Here is a 27,975-nt window from a genome sequence, read left to right as displayed (position 1 = left end):
AAGCAAATACAAAAAATAATTGCCTAACAACTGCTACTTTGTCATATTTCCCACTGTCTGTAACTCTGTATCTATCTATATAAAACCTTTGATCATTTTCAACTATAAAACCCTTGATCATCATTTGTCTTGCGTTGACTTTTAATTGACCAAGAAATGGAAGTGAAACTGGAAGTGGGTCATGATGGTGTTGCTGTGATCACCTTCTCCAATCCACCTGTTAATGCCTTAGCTGTTCAAAGTAAGTTGCTTTTTTGTTCAATCTTTTTTTTTTTTTTTTTTGTGAACTGGGTTTTGTTTACTTTGTTATTTTATGTTAGTTATGATGTTAAAGATTAAATCTTTTTGTTATCTGTTTAGTTATTGCTTGGCTAAAGGAGAAACTTGATGAAGCTATGAGCAGAGATGATGTGAAAGCTGTTGTTTTGACTGGTAAGTGGTAACTTTTTTTGTTTTCTAATTGTATTTTAGTGTTTGTTAATGTATAATGACTAAAAGTCTAAAGATTTCGTAAATGAAAATAATTGCGCCCCCCCCCTAAAGTAATGATCAAAATCGTAATGTATCGCTTTTTTTTTTTTTGCTGAGTTAATCATAACCCAAAGCTATGGTTAGCAAAATCCATAACTTAATAGTACTTTTTACAAATCTAGAACCTCTGTATCACTTTTCGTTGATTATCTTCTTTAAGTGTCATATAGTAGACTCCACTAGTAACTGCAGCTAAAAAGTGGCACTTTTGATTAACTAAAACATGACTATAATAACATTTAGTGTCTTGTGTAGTTATTTACTTGTAAAAAGTTGCAACAAATGATAGCCAGGAGGTGTGACGAATTTGTGCGTTAACATTAACGAAAACAAGTTGTAGTCTCATGTATGTTATTTGTGAAATAATGAGGCCTAAATCAGAAATTGGCACTTTTTGCATATTGTATGTAAATTGTGTTTTTTTTTTTCCTATAGGAAAAAATGGCAGGTTTACAGGTGGATTTGACATTAATGTGTTCCAGAAAATTCAACAGACCGGTAGGAAATTTTTAGTTACCATATTTTCACTAAGCCAGTATTCTTTGCTTGGATGTGTTCTTTGACAATCAAGCATCGTCTTGGACTTGCAGGAAATTTATCTTATCTACCCGATATATCATTTGACCTTGTGATCAATAAACTTGAAGGTTGTTGCATATACATCCTTATTCATAAGTATTAAGTACCAAAGGATTACTTTAGTTTAATTTCTGATGAATTTATACTGTTTTGTAAACTTAGATGCAAAGAAACCTATAGTTGTTGCAATAGAAGGAATTGCATTTGGGGCTGGATTAGAAGTTGCAATGGTTTGTCACTTTGGGCATTAAAAATGATATCATTTTTTTTTGGCAAGTTATGTTTGTGCAAGTGTTCTCATTAAGTTGTCATAAACAGGGATGTCATGCACGCATTGCAACTCCAAAGGCACAACTTGGCCTGCCCGAATTGTCTCTTGGAGTTATCCCTGGGGCTGGAGGTATGAGATACAGCGACTTGTATACTTGTAATATCTTTGGATTTAAGTCCAATAAATATGCTTTTGGTCATGATTGTGCTTGTTCATGCTTTTGAAGGTACCCAACGACTTCCTAGGCTTGTCGGGTTATCAAAGGCAATTGAAATGATGATGGTGAGTTCCACTCACATGCAGTTAATTTTAACATTGCAAAAATCGTTTGTTTGGCCATTTATCATCCTTTTAATCTGGGTTAGTTATGGATGATTCGATCATTCTGATATAACTTCTTTGGAGGTGGCAAAATGTGTAGAGGTAGCAGGAAATAGGTCAATTTGGGAAATGTTTATTATGGGTCATAAATAGGTTGGATATTTTTTGGTTGACACACCAACGGTGATCCCCGATTTTTAAACTATAATGAATAACTTGCTGTTAAAATAGTTATTTAATTTGTTTATAAAGTTATTTAGGAGGCTGTAAGCATTTGAATAAATTTTTGATCCTTCCTGTCTATAGCCAAGTTTTTGTGTATTACCCAACTGACTTGTTGCAGATAAGTTTTTATAACCTAAATCAACTTTTTTCGGGTAAAGATGATATTTCTGACGTTAGATTCTCTAAATAAAGGCTTTGATAACAAAACTGTTGTAAAGCAAAAACATTATTTCTTTCTGGTGAATCATAGATATGAATATGATTATAGGTAGAGGTGGCAGCATTGGCAGGTAAGAAGGGTTCAGTGACGCATTCGGGTCAAATTATTATGTGGATATTTAGTGTATTACATATGCTAATAATAACTATATGATGTCAACAATGATCTAGCATTAAAACCTTTGATTTAGGGGTTATGCATTTGAGATAAACTTTTAGTTACTTTTGACCTGTATTTTTAGCTAAATTCTTTAGTTTCACCTCTTTTAACATAATCCATTCACAAGTAAATAGAATGAAATTCCCACCTATAGTTTTGGAATATCTCTTTTGCAGACCTCGAAACCTATTCGTTCTGAAGAAGGGAAAAAGCTAGGCCTCGTTGATGCTATTGTGCCTTCTCAAGATTTACTGGTAGTTTCTAGGCAATGGGCATTAGACATTGCAGAAAAACGTAAACCATGGATCCGGTCCCTTCACTGCATAGACAAGATTGGTTCCCTATCTGAAGCACATGAAATACTTAGGATCGCTGGTCAACAAATCAAACGGACTGTGGTTAATATGCCACAGCACCAGGCATGTCTTGATGTAATTGAAGAAGGTATTGTGCATGGAGGATACCCTGGTATGTTAAAGGTATGTTTGTTTGTCTTCCTTCCATTCCCAAAATAAGTTGCATACCCTTTTAAACATTAGTAGTCTTTTTAAGATATGAATGCCACTGCTGTTGCTCCACTGTCATTGTTAAGTTAAGGCGAGTGCACACTCTGATCAAAACGGCATAAAAACTACCAAGAATCATTAGCACTAGGTATTATTCTCCTGCAACCCCTATCTCTTAGAGACTCCCACTCTTTCACATTCTGATTGAAAGGAATCCATGAATAATATTTGAGTTATATATGTTAATCTTTTTGACAAGAGAATACACTAGCTTAACATCGTTTCAGTAGATGCTCTACAACAACAAATGTTTATTTAAGTTTTTCTTACCTTTTCACATTTCGTAATGCTACAAAATATAGGGGTATGCATATGTGTTTATATGCTGGATAGCTAATGTTAAGCATCGTAGATATTTGAATGTGACTTCAATATGTTCTTTAAACTATGGGCCCCATCAAGTGTTACAATTTTCTTCGGAGGCAAGAGAGTACAGGTGTTCTCCCTTGTTGGTGGGTGCATAATGTTTGGGCCTAAAACTTGTTTTTATCATTCTAACATGTCTTTGTGATATGATTCCAAATCGGCCAAGTATGGGATTGGTTGGTGGTTTATAAGCCTAGGTGTCCCCTCCTCCTTTGAGCTAGCTTTTGGGAGTGAGTTCTACACCTAGCTTGTGGCATGATACGAGCCTATTATGGGATGGCTTCGTATCACTTTGTACATTATTACTAGAGGTGGCAATGCTAATCAATTTATTATTGAATGGGGTTGGTCAGGGTCAAGTTTTATCTCAAATGGGTAAGAATAACTTGCTATAGTCGTTGAGCTCAATGGTTGAAAAACCACCCCCCTTGCATGAGGTCTTGTGTTCAAGCCTTAGGGAGGACATAGCATTTAAGTACCTTTATGAGGACTTGGCTTGGGTATACCTAGGTTCAAGTCTGAGAGGGCTGGGTTTACCCCTATTAATCATTGTGCCTTCGGGCGGATTAGTAGGGGGTTTTCCCCCCATCGGGTATTTGAAATAGGCATTTTTACTTCGAGGGAGCTCTCTAACGCAGACCCGGTTTAGACAACGTATGCTAGACCTCCCGTTGTCGAATCGCGACACAAAGTTTCCAGCGAAATCCACCTTTCAAAAGAAAAAAAAAAGAACTTGCTATAGTAGAAAATTGGTTGAGAGTCATCCACAGTGTACTCACCTAGCTTAAAATCTCCTAAATTAATCTATTTAAACAGACAGTTTATTAGAGAAATAATATACTTTTTCGCATATACCCTAAAATTTACAATAAATGTCTATTCTTCAGGAGTTCGAAGTTTTTAACAAGCTGCTTGTTTCAGACACATCAAAAGGTCTTTGTCATGTGTTCTTTTCACAACGTGCAACCTCAAAGGTAAGAAAGTCCATCTTATCTGGACAAAATTTTCTCTTTTTTTTTGATTACTTTCTACATGATAAACTTTGTTTTAATTACCGGCAGGTGCCTAAGGTTACTGATATTGGGCTCAAGCCGAGGGCTGTCAAGAAAGTAGCTGTCATTGGTGGAGGTTTAATGGGTTCAGGAATAGCTACAGCCCTTATTATCAGTAATATACATGTTTTTCTTAAGGAAGTCAACTCAGAGTACCTCATGAAAGGGTTAAAAACCATAGAAGGTAGCATCTTTACATTGACGACTTAAGTATGCACTTTAGAGATGGAAAAATGGATGAATCAGGAGGGTTGGGCACAGGTCATTTTTGTTATGTGTTTCGTTATGTTGGGGTGTGGTTGACCCACATACACTTTTAGTTCATTCCTTGTAAATAATAGAGAGATTGCTTGTAGCGAACGTCCGAGGTTTGGTTGCAAGGAAAAAGCTGGCAGAGTCTAGTGCTGACAAAGCATTGTCAATGATTAAAGGGGTACTGGACTACTCAGAATTCAAGGACGTGGATATGGTCATCGAGGTATGTTCTGTTATGATAGTTACCCGCTATATAATATCCTTGTTGTAAGTAATAGATTGATACTATAAAAAAAAAAGGAAAAAGTTGGGAGCATAAATTCTAACTAGCTTTCAAAATCATAATTAGATAATGTATTAATCATTTATAGAAATCAAGACAGAAGGGTTAAAATGGTTGCAGGTCAACCCGATCCATATCTAAAATTACCTGTTGCTAAACATGTTTTGACCCTTTACTCAATTCATCTTACTCTCCAGTTTATCATCCTATAAGTAAGCGTCCCTTCAGAAGAAAATGGAAACAGCTCATACAAGATTGAAACAAAGCTGTTTCTTTAATGCAATTAACGTTCCATTGAAAACTATGATGCATAAAGTACAACAAGATTTTTACGATAAATCTAATTCATATATAATTCTAAAAGGTTCCATGTATCATATATTATGCTGAACATGTCCAGTATGACATATAAGACAAGTTGTATCTTGAGAATACTATTCATATTAGCCACACAATAATAATATAATATCATAAAGTGAATTGAAAAAGAAGCTTGCAATTAAAGAGTTATATAATATTCTTTTGAATGCTCATGTAGATTAAAATATTTGAGTTAGTAGCTGTTTGATTGATTATTTTTAATGACAGGCGGTTATCGAAAACGTACAGTTAAAGCAAAACATCTTTAGTGAGATTGAGAAGATATGCCCCCCTCGCTGCATTTTGGCAACTAATACATCTACCATTGACCTCAATTTAGTTGGAGAGAAGCTAAGATCTCAAGACCGGGTTGTGGGTGCGCATTTCTTCAGGTCAAGGAACATAATCAGCAGCTTTTATTCTACATATACTTCAAAGAAGTTATGAAAGCAATTATTATAGGAGGACGTAATGGAGTTCAGATATTTAAACAGAAGAGATTGCAAAACGGGAGGTTGGTAGGCTGGGTAACGAGTCAAGTCAAATTTAGGTCAAGGCGGGTAACTTTTAGAATGGTCAACTTGGGTCGGGACCCATGATACTTTTTGTCCCAAAAGTTCAATATTTTGTAACACTTGATCGACTTTCTACCTGTTTGACGCGTTTGACCCATTTCCTTTTTAGTTAGTTTTTTCAAATCTACTATTTGATCTATTAGAGATAAGTTATAACTTGAATTGTCTTGTTCATACGTGGGTCGAAATTGCCATCTCTCAAATATCAAAAAGTGAGGCAGGATGCCATTTACTGGCCGATCCAGGATTTCTGATCAGGGTAAATACTACCATAAGTACATGGGATGCACTAGAAAAACAGCTTTTCTATGCTTTTAAGTTTGGGATAAGTATCCTGAAATGTAACAAACTTTGGACGAATGTCTATAGTAGGAAATAACTAAAGTTTTGTGTATTGTATGTAAACAACTTTAAAAAATGTTTATTGTATGTAAGAAAACATACGTGGCAACCATATAGAGGTGCCACTTGTCTGATTTTAATTGGTTAAATACATTTTCTTACATACAATAAACATTATTTCGAGTTGTTTACATACAATACACACAACTTTAGTTATTTCCTACTATAGACATTCGTTCAAAGTTTGTTACATTACAAGATACTTATTCCATTAAGTTTTAACTTCCAGAATATAAGTTTTTTTCTGGGGCATGCACCTGCATATCAAATAGACCATGTAGGTCCAGTCATGCCATGTTATCTGAGCATGATCAAGAGTAGATATGTTAAAAAAATGGGTCTTTCAGACGAATTCTGGTAAGAACATGTAATTTGTGTGAGGGTTGAATGGGTCTATAAACCTGAATTACATCTTGCCCAAAAATTTTATAAACACTAGTATATAAATAGTTATTTTGTCAAGTATGATTAGAAAAGCTATATAGTTTCAATAGTATAATTATTTGAATCTAATAGTTCTCAGATTCAATGCATTTAGAAATTACATGTTGACCATATTTTGACCCATTATTTATTTCATTTAATCTGTTTGAATCATTATAGATACCCGAATTGATCCTTTCATAAGAAAATGGATCAAACTTGCGACCTCTAACAAGAGTGCTGAACCACATTTGCATTTTCCTGAAATGATTACAGTCCCGCGCATGTGATGCCTCTCCTGGAGATTGTTCGAACAGAGAAGACTTCTGCTCAAGTGATCCTTGATCTTATGACAGTTGGAAAGATTATTAAAAAGGTTCCTGTTGTTGTGGGAAACTGCACCGGGTTTGCTGTTAATCGTACATTCTTTCCATACAAACAGGGTGCACACATGTTGCTCCATTTAGGTGTGGATTTGTTTAGAATTGACAGATTGATCAGCAACTTCGGGCTCCCAATGGGCCCGTTTCAGTAAGTTCTTGCACTATAAATCTTACATTGTCTGGGTGTCTGAGTCTGTTTTGTTAAAGTGATTATGTGTTTAGTTGTACTTTCGTTTGTAATTATCCAATAAACCAAGAAATATATTTCTGTGAAAATAAAGTAGCGGTTCTTTGTGAAATGAGAGTTAAAGTTTATCTGATTTGTAGAGTGGGTGATTCATTTGTTTCTTAAATCATATGCTATGTTGCATCATCTCATCCCCTTAAAATTTAAAAGCAAAAGTTGTTTATCCTACCATCAAATAGTGATTACCATGACATACGGTTTGAAGTAATTGTTGGATGATAAAGTGTTTGAGTGTTTGATAATTTGTACTTGTTTAAGGTGTTAAAATTTAATGACCGAAAAGGATGTTGTGAAAAAAGGAGAGACCCTTGTTAGTTGTTGGTACACTAATATTGCCTCAAGATAACTCGGTTTCGTTATGGCAGGAATGAGATTGAAGCGTAATTGAATAATATCAGATAATCAAGAGCAAAATAAGTTTAACCAAACATTAAAAAATGATTAGTGACTTCATTACCTCAAGTTGTAATTATCAAATAATCAGTTCTAAAATCCAAATCTAAACACCAACTGTTTGCGATATTCTAAACACTATTTATCTGAACTCGTGATTGTAGGCTTGAAGACCTGGTTGGATATGGTGTATCTGTTTCCATAGCGAAAGAATTTGTTACGGCTTTTGCTGATCGCACATTCTCTTCTCCAGTAGTCGACCTTCTAATTAAAAGTGGACGAAATGGTAGTTTCTTAGCATACGTGATTATGCTTCATTTAATGTCATCTTTCATGCATGTGTCTTTGATTACTTGAAATTGTTGTCAGGTAAAAAGAATGGAAAAGGGTATTACATTTACGAAAAAGGTAGCAAGCCAAAACCCGATCCCATGGTGCTACCAATTATAGAGGAGTCAAGAAGACTAGCCAATCTTATGCCACAGGGAAAGGTAATTTCAACTCATTTACTTATGAATTAATCGCTTCAGGTTATGTGTTGGGTTCAAACAGGTTGAATGAAAAAGAAGTCGGCTTAAAAGGATAGAAAGCAGTTGTATCTGACGGGGAAAAAATTCCCAAATAAATTTTAATGCAAAAACCTTCTATATTTTGTACAAAAATCAAAACATAGATAATTATTCGAATAGTTTTTGTTGCTGGAACTATGTAGTATGGTTCAGCGACTACCCGCATCAAATTATTTGGCCCTACTCGTTATCAATGGGACCAGTTCCAGCAAGAAATATATAGAAGAGTTACGCTGGGTTAGCCGAAAATGAAAGTTTATTAGAATCTTGGTCTAAAATTCTTGAAAATTTAACTTTTTATGATTACACTGGAAATATTCCAGCTTTCGAAATCACATTTTTAGACGAGTAAATTATTTACCTAAAAATATGTATTTTAAACAGAAAGTGTTTTGGGTTGACCCAACCTGACTCTCACAGTTTCAATCAGGCCCTGCCATTTGCCTGTTTACTTAACCTGCCCAATTTGCTCTCTCTAGTTCTCACAGTGGTGGCAGACCAGATTTGATTTTAGGGTGAAAAAACTATTTAATATAGTCTTGAACTTTTTGCTCGTCTGTTATTGAAGCGCGGTTTCACCTATTACCATTTGCTCTAAAAATTTCTTCTCATTTCTATATACGTTGAAAAGCACCCGCTACTTCAAAGTTTGAATGACTTTATAAATAATGTATATACTTGAATTATATGTGGCAGCCCATATCTGTGACCGACCAAGAGATAGTAGAGATGGTATTGTTTCCAGTAGTGAATGAAGCATGTCGTGTTCTAGAAGAAGGAATTGTTGTTCGAGCATCGGATCTTGACATTGCATCTGTTTTGGGGATGAGTTTTCCTTCATACCGGTATGTCCATATTTTAAGTCCTGGCTTGTTTTTCTTGCCTGATAGTTATTTGGTATATCATATTCATGAATGAAATCATTTGGGTATGGCCTTATCAAATCATCTCTAATGGGTCAAATTGGTAACGACAAAACTTAAGCTAAAAAGGAAACCATAAAACCTTGAAAATCATTTCATTTAAGAAAAGTTAAAATTATTAGTGAAATAATAGTGTTAGCATCATATGTGAAAATTATATTAACAGCAACCAACCATAGCTGCAGTCAGCTGCAGCTTATTACTTGATAATCATATCATTACACTTGCCTTCTTAAGTAATGTTCCAAAAATATCCTTAATGATATAATGTACAAATCTTATTCCCCAACTCCTAAAATAAATATACTAAACCACCCCTTTTACATCAATAACCAACACTACTTGCCACCACCATCGCCACCGCCAGTAGCTGCCGTCATCACCATTGCCGCTTTGCGCGGGTTCTCCTCTAGTTTATTGCTAACGACAGCCCAACCATAGCTGCTGTTACTGCAGCTTTGATATTCCCTTAATTAAAAGATATTTTGTATATGTTTTTTAACAAAACTGTTTTGGGACAGCCCATCCCATGTTGACCCATATAAGCCGTTTAATTTGCCCATTGCCACTTCTACCCAAGAGTTAACTTTTTTATTTATTGCAATGAGTTTTTTCTTGCAAGCAGATCATTGTCCTAGCGTGGGCAAGGAAAAACTGTACATCTTGCAAAAATAAGCAATTTTAGACAAATACAACAGAATAAAATAGTTCCTTTGGGATAAAAACCTTCACATAATTGGCAAGATAACAATTTTAGAGAAAAAGGTTATTGGTTAATGGCTGATATGGTTCTTTCGCCACCAGCCTTTCCACAATTGTCATTGATCGTTTAAAATTATAACCAGTGGTATATTTCTGCTTCTTGTTAAAGAGAATTTTAAGGGCTTCATTGCAACAAAAGACAACGGTTTGATGTTTTGAAAAGTTATTACTTTTCTGTTTTCCGGTGCAGTGGTGGCATTGTCTTTTGGGCAGATTTGGTAGGATGCAAACACATATATACAAGTCTCAACAAATGGGCTGAAAAATATGGCAACTTCTATAAACCATCAAGATTCTTGGAAGAACGAGCATTGAATGATGTCCCTCTGGTGAGAAATCTTAGTCTTCCTACCTTGTTTATCGATTCATGTATTGTGGCAATATAAGCTCATTTGCTTATAAAACCAATATGGGGAATGAAGTTGATTTAAAAGGAAACTGGTCATGAATTGTAGAAGTAGCAAATGTCAATATAAGCTGGTCATTAATGCATAAAATCTCCTAAATCATTCTATTTAAAAATAGGGTCTTGCTAAATACAACCCTTAAGGTGCATAAAATAATTGTAGGACTTTTGATATGGAAGGTACAATCTTTTTGTACATGTAAACTAACAGTTTAGAACTGATTAGCATTTTCTTTAAACTATAAATAAAACACATCTGACCCACCGTTATATCAAATACAAAAAACGACTACATTTTCACGCAAAAAATGTATATGGCTGACCCAAGTACCCAACTCCTTATCGAACCCATTCGACCTTTCCATATTGCCACTATTAATCACATTCTTCAAATTTGCAGAGTGCACCTGTTTCGGCACCTACAACTGCAAGCTCTAAGGCCCGATTGTAAACAAGTGATAATGCATATATATATATATATTGGGGAACTTACATGAGGATGATTGTTATATACACATGTTCTATTCTGTATACTCTAACTACAAAATAAGTATGCCCAGTGCCTTTTGGTACCGATCCTTTGTTTTTTAGTGGAACGATTATTGTTTCTTTGGTTATGAAATAAAGAAATACTAAGTTCAATAATTGAGGGCGAGATTAAATGTTCACATAGTGACATAGCTGCTTGTTAAATCTGCTTTTGATATCAACATACAATTGCAATAGTATATAAACAAGCTTCCCTAACATACCAAAGAGTCATGCATCAAATTGTGACTTTCGGGTCAGTAAATAAAATAAAAGGTTCTCGGTCAACCATTTTATTGACAATATCAAATTTAACCCCAATAATAAGAAGCTAAAAGAGGACTGTTAGTTATAGCATTAGGAAGTAAGAACAACTACTTAAAACACTAAAACTTTAATCAAGAACTGGTAAATCAATAGAGTAATTGATTAGTTATATAAAAGGAGGCCTAGTAATACAATGATGTGATTCTTATGACACATCTTTCTCAGGTTTTAGTTTCAAATCTTGGTTTTCAGCATGAAATGGAATTCTTGAATGTGTGTTGTTATCGTTGTTTTGGGTCGGTTGTGTTGTGGGTTCACCACCTGACCCTGACCTTAGGAAACCGTTGATGAAAGGATTCCATCGAGCATTTGTAGGACTTCTGACTGCTTCCACCTGACTTTGACTTCCAGAATCACTTCTTGCCATCGAAGAACATTGTGTTTCTGCAATATCCAACCAAATTAGAATCAAAATTTTAGGTATAGAAGCTGATAAAGGGTGGCTGGCCATGCATATGTTAAGTAATTATAGAGATTAAGAATCATAGAGCCAGTTGCTGAAAGCTGAGATCTACTTGATATCAATATCTTTCAAAAACACATCCAAACAACCGTCAAAATAATAATAATAATAACAAGAAAATGGATAATGGATAATGGTAGTCGCTTACCTTTTAATTCTCCTAAAGTAATGAGTTTGTTAAGACAATCCCGGAATGTTGTCAAGACAGTCTTCTCCTGCTCAGCATAAGCTTCAGTTATTACTTTCCCATTCGGTAAATGACCATCTATGTCCGCACCATGGTCTTTTGATCCATTTGAAGCAGAATTGGTAAACACATTGTCGTGTTCATCACACATTAAGGCTAGAGTTCCAGGTGACATAGGCCTCGACCTTGAACCATCAGCGCCATCCGAACCTGACTCATCAGGACCCGGTTTATCTCCTTGGACCCCATTTAAAGATTCATCTGGCACGGTCTTTTGGGCATCAGATGCCTTCGGGATTTCTTCATTATTGTTTGATGTCACATTGTCATTCACATTTCTTTCATCTGTAATTTCAAGTACAAATATTAACGATAGAATCTTTAAAACTCATTAGTGGCTCAGAACTGTTTATCCATAAACCAACTTTTTTATGATATTTTTAGCAGCACACTTATACCCCCAATTCCCAATCTACAACTTATTTCTTTTTTCTTGAAATGCATCTACACCTTATTTCTGAGTAGGACTTGAACCCTGATGGGGAGCAGCTAATGTACACATGGATACTACCGCGAAATGTATAATGAACCAATTATCCTTAACCTCCACCAAATCTCTGATTCTGATTCTTAAATAAGTAAGCTATAATAATATATATATATATATATATACACATACCTGTAAATACCCGGGCTGCTTCGTTTGCGTAAACCACCAAAACAGCACAAAGCTCTTGCATATCACTGGAACGAATAAGATCTGCTAACAGAGACCTTCAACCAAGATCGGCATGTTAGCTTACAGCCCAGCATAGGTATCAATTTTACAGATTAATGTATAATTGGGTCGACTTAGATTAAATTTATTCTTTAATGGGTCATATAGTAAAGTTTAAAAAATTTGGATTTGGATAGAAACAGTTAAATGATAAAAAGACGCCCAACATGTTTGCAGTTCAAACAAACCTGACTTGGCCTGTTTCAGTACATATTAAGAAAACACATGATCGAACCCGAACCATTTTGACCTCTTACCCAACCTGCTCTACATGCTCATTTTGAGATTTCTAAACTCCAAAGAGAGTGGATGTGGGTCAATGCAGCCCTTTCTGATTGTGCTAGAATTTAGTCATTTTTTGGTTACTCTATCTGCTTGAACTACCAATATAACACCTATGGCAAACAATATATCACGAATAAAAGAGTAAGAGACTAAGAGTACGTACCGGTACACAAATTTGGAAGGGCCTATATGTGCATTGTTAACAACACCCGTACCAGGAACCGAAGGCCATGGGGACAAAGGAGCCGAAGCTTTGACATGATTAGTCTGGTTGCATAACATTAAGTCAAAATAAAATAGAAAATTTTGTAAGCCCTGCGATATTTACTTAACAATAACAACTACCTGCTGAAATTGAGACAGCCTATTAAAAGCCGGATCTTTTGCAGCAGGCCCACCAAAGATAAGTTCTGGGGCTTTTCTCTTCCTGGAAACTGGTGGCGCCCCGTAACCCGAGGTTCCAATAGCACCAGTGATGGCAGCATTTGCTGCCTGTTGAAGATATGCAATGTTACTAGCAGACTCTCCATGAAACAGAGCCTGTCGTTCTTCACTTCCTTCAAAGTTCTTGCAGTCCATGCATTTGCAATTCTCAGAGCAAAGAATGTTGGCTTGGAAACACTCACAGTATTTTTTCAAGCATCCTGATTTTTTGCAATGACATCCTTTGTTATGCTTTGCAAGTATTACAACTTCCCCGCTTTCTTCCTGCATAGGTTTGTAAGTGATCCACAATATTAAAGGTGGCAAAACGGGCCAATCAGGCGTAATCATGTTTGAGTTGAAGAAATAATTACTCAGTAATAGGTCATATTGGAGGTGGTGTTGGGTTGACCCAAAACAGCTGTCCTCACCAAATTTACGATCTAGATTCTTTTTTAAAAAATGATTTAGGATCTTTTATCCATTAAAATACACGTTCTATGACTTTAAACTCGTTCGATCCATCTGAGAACTTTCCTTTTAAGTTTACCCATTTACTTAGAATCTATTTATAATAAACGGGTAATGATTGTCACCCCTATTTCGCAGGCTAAAGGCAAAAGGATATAGCAACATTGATTATTATAGAAATGGGTTTAAATTTAATTCAAGCTTATCATTAAATTTCGTATTTGTAGGCCAGATAGGTCCAGACTAAGCAAACTGCAAATTAGTACCCATGAGTACTAGAAAATTACAAATGTTTAATCATTTCTCGAGAAAAAGACATATAACCAATGAAATGAAAAATTATCACTTTTATGGGCAATGTACAAATTATAGCAAGTCAGGGATCCTTAAAACTTTTTATGAAGAAGCATTTGCACATAATTGATAGGCACATCTATCATTATGGTCAAGTTTAGCCATATGAATAACTGACAGTCCATGAACATACTAATGGAAAAGGGCTCACCCTATTATCACCCTTTCCATGAGGGCTATTGGCAATTTTTGGCCTAAAAGCATTTGGATTGCGTTCCAAAGTAGTTCCCACAGCATCTCTCCGAGCAGACTCATTTTCAACGTTGTTATGACAGTTGATACAATTGCAACCATCACAATATACCCCCGCGGCAAAGCATTCACAATATCTGGCCAACAAAATTCCAGAAGTTTCCCACTGTTAACAAATCGTCTAGCTAATTTGAAGCAAAGTATAAGCTTTAAAAAAATTATAAAAAGAGAGAAGGTATCTCATAGTTCATAGATTCAGTTTGAGAGATGTTTGGATGTGAATCAAACTTAATACTATGACTTGATGACGCAACAGTCACTTTTGAATGTTTAAGTATATTTATCGTTTTTTTAATTATATGGAGTCAAAAACTAACGGATAACTTACTATAAAAAAAAACAACTGTTAACAAGAAAGTAAAATTGTGTATTTATAACTGCCTTTAACCAACTGATAATCTAGTTATCTAGATTAGAATCTTCAAATCGAGATATTTACTTGGACAACGCATAGGACATATATAGATTCCATCAATTATGTAAAAAAAGTGAAGTCGATGACTGAACAGAAACCTTCATCTTGAAAAAAAGAAAAGCTCAGTATTTAAGTAGCATGTACACATTTAACTATCAAAAGTTTACTTCAAAGTTCAAACTATATACTGTAAACACAACTATGAAATTAGCAATTTCAGAAAGACCTTTAATTTGCGATAGAAGCGTCTGCACTCTGCAATTAATTGTAGTTTACATGTCCATTACTGGATAACGAATATGCCTAAATTAACTAGCATGTGAACTCAACAAAGGAAAAATTAACTATAGCACAATAATGGATAACATATTATACATGTTAAATATAGAAGAAAATTAAAGAGCTAACGAGCACTTACAATTTCAAGCACCGTGAGTGTTTGCAATTGCACTGCTTTTGCTTCTTTGGAGTACCATCTTTTACTTCAACAGTTTGCCTTGGTCTGGCTTTTGGAGATTCAGGTTTCCTGGAAAAGATATTGTGTTTTCTACCATTAATAAAGAAACTCAGCATTCACAAGTAGACCATAGCTCATTTCAGACACAAAATCAATAATGAATAATATCTTCATGCATATATATATAGTGTCACGTATGCTTACAAAGACAATAGCAACCTTGATCTTAAAGTATTTGGGTAGCTATATGCATTTGACCCGTTTATTGTGTTCCCTTTAGCATCAAAAGTTACTGGATCCATTTGAAATAAAATACAGCCAAAATCAGCCCATTCAAAACTAAATGGGTTAATAGTGACGCACCATGCTTGCATGAAAGTTGAAACAATGTTCTATCAAGTACATTAATGTAGAAGAGTCATTGTTCACAATCGCACCCAATGGGTTCGATTAACACAAAAAGTTAGTAATAAATTAACCTAAAAGGTAAATTCAAGATCACAAGAACAAAATGAATGGTTGGCATTTGTTCTAGCCGGACAATTAAGTGAAAGTAATAAAAGTGACAGTGATTATAAGCTTGGTATGCACCTGCATGCCCATACATACTGTGTTGTAAAGTAAAAACAAACTCCGTGTGTGTTAGTGCTACTGAAATTCCTTTAAATAATGAAATGAAGGCAATATAGAAGAACGCAGGGAGAAACTTTACTCAAAAGGTAGCAGTCAAGCAAACACCATTAAATTAAAAAGTTAAAACATACGAGTATGTAGCAAACCTTTAAATGACTAACATACTCTTATTTGATCACTTACAAAATGTCAAAATTTGTTAACATCTTAAAGCCATCAAAAGTGATTTTACAACTTTAAGCAATACTAGCTCATATAAACACTATTTCCAATTTTCCTAACATAATCAATTCAGAAACTCACATCCAAACATCCCATGCATATTTCATAACATTAAACCTAAAATATACAATTTGGTTCTTTCTTATCTTTATAACAAAGAGTAAAGCGAAAAAAGGCACACCAAAATAACCACGATATCAAATCACAACATAACTCACAACCAACCAGTCGTATCCAAAAAAGAGCCACATTAGATACATTTAAATTCAAATTCTCTACTTTCCAGAGACTGCAAACTTTGCTGAGACCATTTCAAAAGCAAAGTTGTAAACTTTACAGATCCATGTCAGTCATTATATCTATATTTCTTAACCTTCAACAGTATAATGGCAAAAATAGCGCTTCCAAGATCTAAATTCATATGCTTAATAATCGGCACTAAACTTCAAAAAGTTGGAATTTCTAAGGTATGCGAAAAGCCTAATTCCCGGGCATCTCAAGCACGCCTAAAGCAAATTTGTGAAATCGAGCCTCGTAGATTACAAATTTTACATATATTGTTCAACTATATTAAATCTTAAGCACATTACATTTAATTATATACACATACACATATACATAAACATATACACACACACACACACAGATTCTGTATTAAACTATAATAAAAAAATTTAAAAACTATATTATTGTTTGTAAAAATTTGCAGAAAACTCACAAAGGCCTTAAAGATTGTTGCTGCATATGAAACTGATTCGGCAGTGGCGGCGGTGGTACGGAGTGTTGAACTGGCATACCTACCGGCCGCTGATGGTGCTCCGGCAAGACAGGTGGCGGCGCCGGTACACTGGCACCGCCGCCAACGACGGTATTGAAATCCAGCTGCCGTGCAAGATTCTTTTTCGGAGGGAAATTATTCAAATCCCCACTTCCTTCACTTTTCTCCATTATTATTATTACTATATTATCTTTTCAAGATTTTATATAAAATTTTCAAAAAAAAACACAATTTTTTACATAAATTTCGGAAATTTAAACAAACCCCACAAACAATTTGAATCGAAAAACATAACCCAGAAACAGATTTTTTTTAAAATATCGAATGATATTATTACTTTCAGTAAAAAAGCTCAGATATTATGAAGGGGAAAAAAAAGAAATTTGAAAAGAAAAAAAAAACCTTAAACAAAACCCACAAACAATTTGAATCAAAAAAACAAAACCCAGAAACAATTCTTATATAATATTTTTAAAAACTATTACCCTTACTAAAAAAAAAAGCTCAGATTTTTAAAAAAGAATGATTTTAAAAAATTGGGGTTTTTTTTTTCTTTTTGCTTTGTTTGTTGTTTGTTGTTCTTCTCTCCCTCTGTTTGTTTGAGATTTTGAATTTAAATATTTATAAATAATGGACGGTGGATTAAGAATTGGTATTCTGATCGAATGGATAATATTGAAAGCTGGATCAAACGGATGTAATTCATAAATAAGTCTATTGGTTAATTTTAAACCGTTGGATTAAAAAGATTTGGGAATGGAAATATCTTTGTTTACTTATTTGGAGTTGACCCGCGGGAGAAGAAAACTTAAGTATATAATTACTAGAATTTCTTTTGTTTTCCATTGGTACTTATTTGAATTTGAACTTAAAATTTTTAAATATTTGAATTTATAAAAGTTAGTAAAATGCTAAATAGCTAACTAGCCTGTCTTAACTAGATCTATACCCGGTCGTTGACTAGGTTCGAAACTATATATACGAGGTGAATATCATCATCAATCCTAATTAAAATTCATCCTACAAAAGAAATTGAGATAATAGAAAATTAGATACATTTTAGATAAACATATTAATAAGCAAAGTTATAACATATTAGATGTATATAATGATTTTGAATATATGTTTGATCTTTCATTATATAGATGTCATTTTTTAGCAACTTAGCACCATCAACCTCATCCTTCAATAAAAAAAGGGTAAAAAAGAGAGTTACAAATTATTCTTTTTTACAAAAAGTATTAATTTACGTAATGTTACTTTTTCATCGCCTAGATCATTAACATTGATAATCTTATGCAATTTCATTGATTTGAGGTTTGCCTTACCCTCGGGTTCTTGTTTTGAATCATTGTTCTTCAAAAAGTTGTTGTCAACATTCAAGATGTACTCATTAAAGTCAAATGCATTTTTATTTTTTTTGTCACTTTGTTGGTTGGAAAACATGAATGTTGTAACTAAAATTATACTTGCCTTATATTAATAAGAAGCCATTTGACTGTTATGTTGTAAACGGCTCATTCACGTTTAATTTTGCAATCATGTTTAATATATTTGTATATAATTTCTAAATTTTCTTATTTATAAAACTTTGACTTTGACTTTGTATTTTAATGGTTTAGATTGATTTTTGTTATATTTTCAATGGTCTAGATGAAAACTTAAAATGTTTTTTTCTCTTGACTATGGTAGCCATTAATATATATAATTGTAATAAAAATATCAGCATGTTACCGCACAATGCAGCTGTGGTTGTGGCGACAACGATGTAAAAGTAGAGGCGATTAGTGGTGATGTAGTAAAAAATAATTGAGGTAAAAAGTAATTGATGTCAAGGGTTAATGAAAATATTTTAAAAGATAAATGATTGATAGTCTAGTTTAATCATTAATAGTAAGGGTGTAATGTAGGGAAAAAATATTTCAAAGGGTGTTAAGTGAAATATTACACAATTTTAACATTTCCAAAAATATAAAGCTATTTTCTTTATAATATAAGTATAGATATAGATATAGATTAAGACTTCACTTTTAAATTTTATGATAAATAATAAAATTATTTATATTTTAACCATAACCCTATAACCTACAAGGTTATGAGGAATGGAACAATATTGCTCGTTTATTGCCGTCTCTTGTTTTGGGCTGTCATCAAGACAAATGGAGCTGGATTGGGGCTCGGGTGATAATGAGATATGGTGAGCCCTAGTTTTATATATATGAATTAATCGATCCGTCGAGCCGGTTTGAAGCTAGCCTTCGAAATATGGTTTGACCGAGTTTTCTAAGGAAAAGGATCCAAAGTAAAAGTCTAATGAGGAGAAGATAAGGCTAGATGAAATATTTTAATATATGCATGTATATATGTATATATATACATAGATCGGCCGAGGTTTGCAAGGAGGGAGAGAAAGAAAAGAAGGAAGAGAGAGAGAGAAGAAGTAAGAGAGAGAGAGAGAAGAAGTAAGGGAGAGAGAGGCTAATCCTAAGGAGGATAAGAAATAACAATAATATTCTTATATATATATAAAGGGAATCGACCAAGGAAAGAGGAAGAGAGAGAGAGAGGCAAGAGAGAGAGAGAGGCAAAAGGAGTAGGGGACGAGGCTGGAGGGCAAGGAATGTGGGCCCCAGCCGTGGCTCCTAGTTGGAATCCAAGAGAGAGAGGGGGGAGATTGAGGAGAGAAAGAGGAAGAGGCTTGGAAGGAAAGGATAGGATAAGTCAAGGTTAGGAAATTGGACCTTGACCCAACTATGGAAGTAGGTTAATTTGTATAAAGGCTTGAGAGCCCACACAACTTACAGTGAAAAGGCTAAGTTCCTAGGCTGGTGCCCAAGCTTCACGACAATGGACCAATACTTTCCTCTCACACCCTCTACTTGACATAAATATGAAAGTTATCATTATATATTCATATTTATGAATATTGGTAAGGATGATTTATAAATCATCACATCATGATTCCAAAGGTTGATTACCTTGTACCTTGGGATTTGGGCCAGGGCCCATTTCTGACAGGCCCAGTACTTAAATATACCCTAATTGGAGGCCTATAAATACTCCTCATCATGGGCTGTCAATTCATTCCACACATATTCTCTCATTCACACACACATTTATAACATTCTCTGCAACCGCAGAGATTATACAGCAGCAGCAGTACATTCATATTCATCAATATTCATCATCAATCAATATCATACATAAATATACATATTGCCATATTATATTTAATATCCTCCATAGATTGATACATCTCTATGGGAAAATCATCATGCACCTTAGATTCGCTAAGAATTTATTAGGTTTGCATTACTTTGTAGGAGATCATGATGATTTTCTTGGTCAAATCCTTTATTTGATTGAGCTCCACTTTTCATGCTCAAACAGGTGAAAGTTTTCCGGTCAAGAGTGTTAAAGTTTTTTTGAGAACTGATATTGATTATAGTGATAGATTCATTTTCAAGTGGTCAAAATGAGTGACTAAGATTTATGTGGAGAGTCTCTATAGATTGGTTGCCTACTATGGTGGCTCTCAAGGCTAGGAAGTATATTGTTGATGGCACCAGATTTGTGTTATGCGAAGAAGCCGAGAAAACTATAAAACACGTTTTATGTTGCTGCGACTTGGCGGTTTCATTTTGGTATAGAGTTGGCCTTTGGTTCAAGGTTAGTCCTAATTTATTTTTCTCAGCTAGATACTTGTTTGAAATCAACAAACATGTGGGTCTTGATAAGAGAAATATGAAGATTTTCAAAGGAATTATATTTGTGGAATGTTGGTATCTATAGAGGACCCGAAACAAGAAGAAGTTTGAAACGGGTTACGATCGGAATTGAGAAAGTGTTTCAAGACATAAAAATTTTAAGCTTTCTTTGGTACGAGAATAGAATGAGGAATTGCTCTCTTAATTGACAGGATTATAACTTTTATTAGAGTTTGTAGATAGTTGTAATTTCTTGTAATATTTTGTGGTTACTCCTCAATTTGAGTGAGTTGGCGAGTTGCTAATAAAAGTCTCTTTTCAAAAAAAAAAACAAATATCATTTGGCTTTTTGAATACGTAGTATCGAGATATATATTAGTGTATATATATATTAAAACAGTAGTTAATCGAGCCTTATGAAGCACCTTTCAAAGTTAAAGTTATGCTAAAAATTTGCCATGTAGGATTTATCCTATGTGGCAACTCTATATTTTATTTGTATATATCTATTTAATTTAAATACATTTGAATTAATTAATTAGGCAATGATTATATCAAATAAATATTACAATATATTTATTTAAAAAACTAATTAATAACTCCATCCGATATATTTTTAGAATTATATTAAACTTTGATAAGATAGTCTATAAGATATTATGCATTCAAAATCAAGACGTGCTGTTTTATTATTTTTCAATTTATGGTCTACTCGATTTTAGACTGTGTCTTATCAATATTGAATCATCATACATTTAAGTCATAAAAGTTTATAATTTTGAAGATATACGGTTCTAAGTTTTATACTTTGCAAGTTTTAATACAATAATCATAGGTTCGTCACTGTCATTATTAGCCGAGACATATTGATGAAATTGTTTGTCGTAGTCATTCCACAAGACACATGCTATAATAATTTCTCTATAATAATTTTTTTTTTGAAACCAATTGTACTTATAATGTGATATTATTATGAAAGATAATTAAGAATTAAAATATAACACGCATAGGTTTATTTTCAATCACATGTCCAATGATAATTAGATAGCAATTAGGATTGTATTTTCATATTCTTTGATAACAATTAGGATTCTAGATTTGAGTGACAATTGTAACTTCAAACATTAATACGCAAAAATAATATATAAAAAAGAAGAAAATTATGTACCTTTTTAATTGAGAGATAAAATGAATCTTGAATGAAGTTCATATTGATTTGAATTTAATATTCATGTAACCTTCTGTTGTAAATCGTGGTTTGTTAATATTTATGTTTGGAATATTTAATATTCATGTAACCTTCTGTTGGATAAAGATATTGTATATCGTCATCAATTATTATGTTTGGAATATGTATCTAGAGTTCAAATTGTATTTATATTAAATTTTAAACTAAATATAAATATTTATATTTTATACAGATTTAATCTAATATTTGTTAATAAGTCATTAGGTTTTGAAATAATTTTTTGTAGACAATACTTCATATGTCGAAATCTTTTAAGTTAGTTATATGATTGTAAATTTAAAAAAATTCTCTCAAGTTATGGTTAAAAATAAATATAAATCAAGTATTCGAGGCTAAAAAGTGTAAATTATTGATAAAAACAAAAAAAATGTAAATTAATGAGACTTTTTTTTACAAATTAATATAATATAAATACTAATATAATAATATATTTGGATAATGATTATTAGGATTTTTAATTTATAGTTAATTTAAATGATTGACATAAGCGATAGACAATTTGATAAAATTGAACGATTTGATTCATTAATAAGTCATTAATTCTATATATTAAGATTAAGATAAGTTGTTTTCTTATTAATATTTATACCGTAATAGTTAGGTTACAAACAACTAATATGTTTTTTTATTTGTATTCGCATAACCATAAATATAAAGAACACTTTAATATTATGCTAACTAAACCAAATTTGATTAATTATCAATATTAATAGTTGTGATAAATTAATTAAACTGCCGCACATCGTGTGGGTAAAAGACCTAGTATATATATATATAGGGTAAGGTTCATTTGAGAACTATTCATAAATGAACATAGATAATTTTAAGTATAACTTGACAGTTCATAGTAATAATTTGGAAGTTCTCATAGTTCTTCCAATTAAAATAGTTTTTACATGAACCTTTTCTTATATATATATATATATTTAATGCACTTTGACTTTCCAAAATAACTGAAACTATGCATTAGTATTTCATAATAAAAAAAAAACTTTAGATTTAATTAACATATGTTTATCAGAAATGATATTATCCTTATAAAGATTAATCTAAAAATCCTCCTAAAATAATAAAATGATGACATGTTGATTTCACTCAATGTATTTCCTAATCTTATTCCTTTTTACATGTCATCATCTTATGGTTAAAATAATTTTTAAGCTATTTATTTAAGAGGATTTATCATTTTCTTATATTAAATGTATATTATAATTTTTTTAAGAAACAGTGTGTAATTGATTATTCACTAACATGTGCTTTGAGGACACAATTTATAAAAACCCTCATTGCCAATATAAGAAAACAAACTTAATCGCCTGTGTAACTGATATGCTTCTTTCATTCAATAGGTAAAGACACGTTGACTTGGAGGAATCTCATAAAGTGAAAATTTTAACTTATGATTACCTATAATCACAACTATATGTGTTTTTAGGTATTCATCATAAACGTTTTATGTGTTGATTCTTTAAAAGATCTTATATGCAAATAATAACATACCGACTAAAAACACGAAATTTAAATGCAGATTTAATGTTTTTAAGTTAGATTAGCATGTTTAACTTTATCAACATGATCTAACATGTAGGAACAATAGATATCTTACTAAATTATGAAAACCTCATATAATAGAGTCCTCGACTGTGGATATTTATAACCATACAACTTATACATTATGAAAATTAATGAAATGGATCGCAATATATAATACGAAGTTCAAACAGATTATCCCTTCGAAACTCTACGTCAGGTTGTTGAAATTACAATGTGGGTTTGTTTGTAATATCATGTGTGTTCGGTATACAATTCCAAGTCATACTCTACCAATATATATTTGTAACATCAATTAACCCAAAAAAACTCTAGTTGAATAAATTAATACATATAAAAACAAATAGAAAGACAGAACAATTATACACTATATAACTATGTTGATATAATATATATATATATATAGGTTTTAGATAAAATAAAACAAGTATTAAAGTAAAATAAATAAAACAATACGTTTCCCTTCATTGAAAATCATCGTGCATCATTAAAATCATTGTGTATCATTTGTTTCGTGAATCTTCGTGCATCAATTTAACCATGATTCAAGGGTCAAGATCTTGTCTTATTTGTTTTACATTAATACTTGTTTTACAATACCCAACCCCTATATATATATATATATATATATATATATCTTTCCAAATAGCTAAAATGACTAATTTTAGTTAGTAAAGTTTGCTCACATATAATATGTATATGGAACAAGTGTTTAAAGTAATGTTAAAAGGGTATAAAGATGACAATTTCATAGTCTTATTTTCCTTTACATTACTTTGCAACCGGGTGTTGGCATTGCAAACCATACTATGTGACTCAACCTTCACTACATTAGATTTTTCATTTTTAAACTAAAACACAATAAATTTCCAAATTAAAACACAGTATTATTTCAATTAAAACATAATAAAAATCATTGTTATTACTAATTCAACAGTACATAAAAACCTAAAATCACCTCAACTACTAACTAAAATAACACAAATACTATTTTAAAAACCTAAAAATTACCCGGTCAAACATGTTTTTGACATATCACATGTTTCCTAGTGAGCACACTTCCAACCAAGTCGGGTATTTGATATGAGTGTGTGAATCCGTAACGAACTTCATGACACGATTGTACATCTTCTTGTTCACGAATACTTGTTGCATATTCACCAACTTCAAATACTTTTCGTCTTTTTTCCTTTGAATTTCCATTTGCCCCCTCTTTAAAACCTTTTTGTCGCTTGTGTAATCTGACACGACATCATGCATTGAATCTTGACTTGAAGCTTTATCATCATTTTTTTTTTGTCTTTGGATGGACAGGTAATTGAGCTTCGGTAAGAAACCTTCAAACTCTTGCTCGTTCATTTGGGAAAAGTTACTAAAGTCGGGCGATTTTCTTTTCTTTATCGGGCCCTCAGATTTTTCAACTATTAATGGTTGTTTGAGCCACTTTTATTGATCTCTAACAATATTTCAAATTGTATCATGCGTGAACAGTTTCTTTTGTTGAACTTGGTAATCGGTATGGGCCCTTTTAGAAATTTGTGAATCGTTGCACTCACTTTGTTGGATACGCACCTCACACCTATATATTTATTACAATAACAATAACAAGATAAGTTTCTATAACAACATATACTAAAGGGTAAATAATATATATCTTACTACTTGGATCTATAAATCGTTAAACACCATCATAGTCGCTTACATCTTGCCCCATTTCGATTTTACTTGATCTTTCGTACATGTGGATCCCATCATAAGAAATACATAATGTCTTAGAACTTGCTTCCAATATCTATTCTTTTTTGACAGTCTCCAACTTCTTTGTCAACCGAAACTTTAATCCAAAGCTTAGCTATTAAGGGGCGGAGACGGGGGGGGGGGGGGGGGGGGGGGGGGGGTTGGGGGGGGGGGGGGGCAAGCCTCCCCCAATAGGTTTATATAGTATACCTTTTCTATAGTCCCCAAATGGATTTTCTGTGGTAGGACTGAAATTTTTTAAGGTTTATATAGTATATATGCTTCTGTATTGAGTAAAAAATGGTGGGAATCTTAGCAATTAAAAAAAAAAGTTGGAAATCAGAATTGTTTGTCGGCTGAAAGTTAGGTTGAAGATGAAGTATATGTGAATTGGTGATGACAGATGCTAGGTGGGCCCTACCCAGTACATAAATGTTTTTATTTTACTTTTCCATTTTCAACCTTTCAATATTTTAAGAACTTCAGTATAACCCTTTCTTTTTTAATGTTATTGTTTTTGGATATAAGTTTCAATGTGTATAATAAAAATCATATAATAAAATTGTAGTTAATTAGTTATGCGACTTTTCGTCATCCGGCCCCGTTAACTAGAAATCCTGGCTCCGCCCCTATTAGCTAACGCCTCCTTCTCTTTAGGCGACCATGCCTTGTTCTCGGCTCAATTTGTAAAACTTGGAACCACCTTGTCTTCTACCTCTTGAGTTTTATCTTCTTAAATTGTTTGCCTCGAAAACCATATCAATCTGGTCGAACCCTTCATCATTGATGCGTTTAATTTTTCAATAAAAATGATCGTATTTGACAAATTTTGTAAAAGTACAAGGAATACCTCTTAACCAATACAATCTTAGGAGCTAAGAATCGTTCTTTTGGGGATAGTTAGTCGGTAAGTCCAGAAATGTTGACAGAGACGCTTGCAATACCTAAATCTAGCAATGTGTGTAATTCTATGGCGGTTTTAGGTTGTCACGATTCCTTAATTAAACTAACTAAAATATAACTAAAGCACGTATTATCTCTATTTCTATTTATAATAAAAAATACATTTTTGATTATATCATCACTTTGTCTAAATATATTATTTGGCAACTCTAAAGTTTTTCAAAAAATTCTTTCCTTTTTCACTAAATAATTCATCATTATAACAAATAAAACTAAATTAATCTAATCTATTATATACTTTCTAAATTTTTATCATTAAATTTAATAAATATCTTTATACATATTCTTTAAGTATATATTATTCAATCTACATCACAAAATTGAATCAATTAATTCACATTTCATTATTTCATAGATAATATATAACCATTATCATTTCTCAGTATTCAAAATTTGTATTAAACAACCAGGGTTCTTTAGCTAGCTAGATTTTGAGTATAAAACAATGTTGACAAGCATTTTAATATAATTATATAAATATTTAAAGAGTGTATTGAACAAGGTTTTTATGGAAACTAACAATGATAGAGGGCTTTATATAATTTAAGATCAAAATGATCTTAAAAGAAGAATCCGAAATAATAAATGGTGGAAGAAGATTATATGATGAAGTTTAATATTTCAAGAAAATGTTAAGAACACTCTTTTTGATGACCAGTTGAAGATTACAACGACCTTTGATGAGGAACACTAGAATTTGGATATCAAAACCCACTTTCTTGATCATTTTCCCGGGAAACCTATATGAGATTTGTGAATTGGAAAAAAAGAATACTTGCTATTTATAGGCTAGAAATACTTGAGAGTTAAGGTAGTATTATTATGTTGTATGTGAGGTAGACATTGTTTTAAAAAGGGGGGGGGGTTAATAACCTTGTCCTTCAAGCTCAAGTATTTGACAAAATATTTTGTTTTCCTTGTTTCTCAAACCATCTTATAATTGAAAGATTATCACTTTTAATTTTATCACATGTTTGATTAGTGAGTAGAAACTAGTGTGGACTTGAGTTTGTTTATTATTTATGGCATGAAATAGGGGTGTGGACTTTTGTTTTGTTTATCTCTTATCATTCGTACCACAAAAAAAAGAAAAGAAAAATTATGGCTTATCCATTATAAATTTGTTTTTTAAGTACCTTAATAAAAGGGTCATCCTCCATGCACATCCCCATTGTTTATAACTAGGGTGGTCCTCTTTTTTTTTTCTTTGTACACACGGTCATGGTTTTACTCTCTCTTTCTTATCTCACTCACCTTTTAATTTATCTCACTTCCACCTTTCATTTTCTCCCCGTTCCCCCACCTACTTCCCCCCTCCCCTAACATTTTTCTCATCAACATTGGTTATGAACACATTCCGGCATATCTAACCAATCACCGACAAAGATTCCAAGAGCCTTTTTCGAACCAGATCGATGGTAGAAATCATCACTTCTTTTTCAATTAGATACAAGACGGAGATGTTTCCGATCAGGTCAACGTTTTCAGATGATGTTTTTTGAGCAAATCTACTTTTTATCAGATCAATCATAAATCTACGTTTTTTCCGATCTGATCGACAACAACAACCATCCGATCAAATCAACCATGGTTGCTTGTTGGACTTCATGTTGGTGAACGACGATGGGTACGCGATGGTGCTCTGGTGGGTACGGAGGAAGTGGTGATGGTCTTCGAACAATATATATAGACTAAATATAAAATTATTTAGATAATTGAAACATATAGTTTACTTTTGGCTTAATATATCATGTACATATTATAAAGAAAAGAGAAAGAGAAATAAGATAAAATGTTATTTTTCTTTTAATTTTGGTCAAAATCATATATAGTTTTGAAAGATTATTGAATTTTATACATGGATTTACAATTTCTTTGAGAGAAAATAAGATTTTGTATATAGTTTTGAAAGAATGTTGAATTT

The 27,975-nt window shown here is 32.8% G+C and overlaps 2 protein-coding genes across 2 annotated transcripts; one reads left to right on the top strand and one right to left on the bottom strand.

Moving 5' to 3' along the window:
• Positions 1–40: 40 nt before the first annotated feature.
• Positions 41–10,916, top strand: LOC122599397 (peroxisomal fatty acid beta-oxidation multifunctional protein AIM1-like). The gene is made up of 18 exons (XM_043771903.1): positions 41–241; positions 361–432; positions 967–1,029; positions 1,122–1,178; positions 1,273–1,340; positions 1,429–1,510; positions 1,608–1,663; positions 2,483–2,785; positions 4,126–4,212; positions 4,300–4,474; positions 4,647–4,768; positions 5,417–5,580; positions 6,865–7,119; positions 7,776–7,897; positions 7,981–8,102; positions 8,877–9,025; positions 10,056–10,194; positions 10,672–10,916. The coding sequence occupies exons 1-18, from the start codon at positions 157–159 to the stop codon at positions 10,720–10,722; spliced, it is 2,172 nt and encodes a 723-aa protein (XP_043627838.1). The 5' UTR covers positions 41–156; the 3' UTR covers positions 10,723–10,916.
• Positions 10,917–11,064: 148 nt separating this feature from the next.
• LOC122600152 (protein tesmin/TSO1-like CXC 5) lies at positions 11,065–17,203 on the bottom strand. Its single transcript, XM_043772819.1, has 8 exons — positions 16,785–17,203; positions 15,173–15,280; positions 14,239–14,416; positions 13,185–13,547; positions 13,003–13,106; positions 12,456–12,550; positions 11,738–12,121; positions 11,065–11,510 (listed from the first exon to the last, which is right to left on the bottom strand). Exons 1-8 carry the CDS (start codon positions 17,012–17,014, stop codon positions 11,272–11,274), a joined length of 1,701 nt encoding a protein of 566 aa, XP_043628754.1. The 5' UTR covers positions 17,015–17,203; the 3' UTR covers positions 11,065–11,271.
• Between the last annotated feature and the right edge of the window lie 10,772 nt (positions 17,204–27,975).

The sequence above is a fragment of the Erigeron canadensis genome, chromosome 5, assembly GCF_010389155.1.
Source record: "Erigeron canadensis isolate Cc75 chromosome 5, C_canadensis_v1, whole genome shotgun sequence".
Classification (NCBI taxonomy): domain Eukaryota; kingdom Viridiplantae; phylum Streptophyta; class Magnoliopsida; order Asterales; family Asteraceae; genus Erigeron; species Erigeron canadensis.
This window is presented reverse-complemented; position numbering and strand designations above follow the sequence as displayed.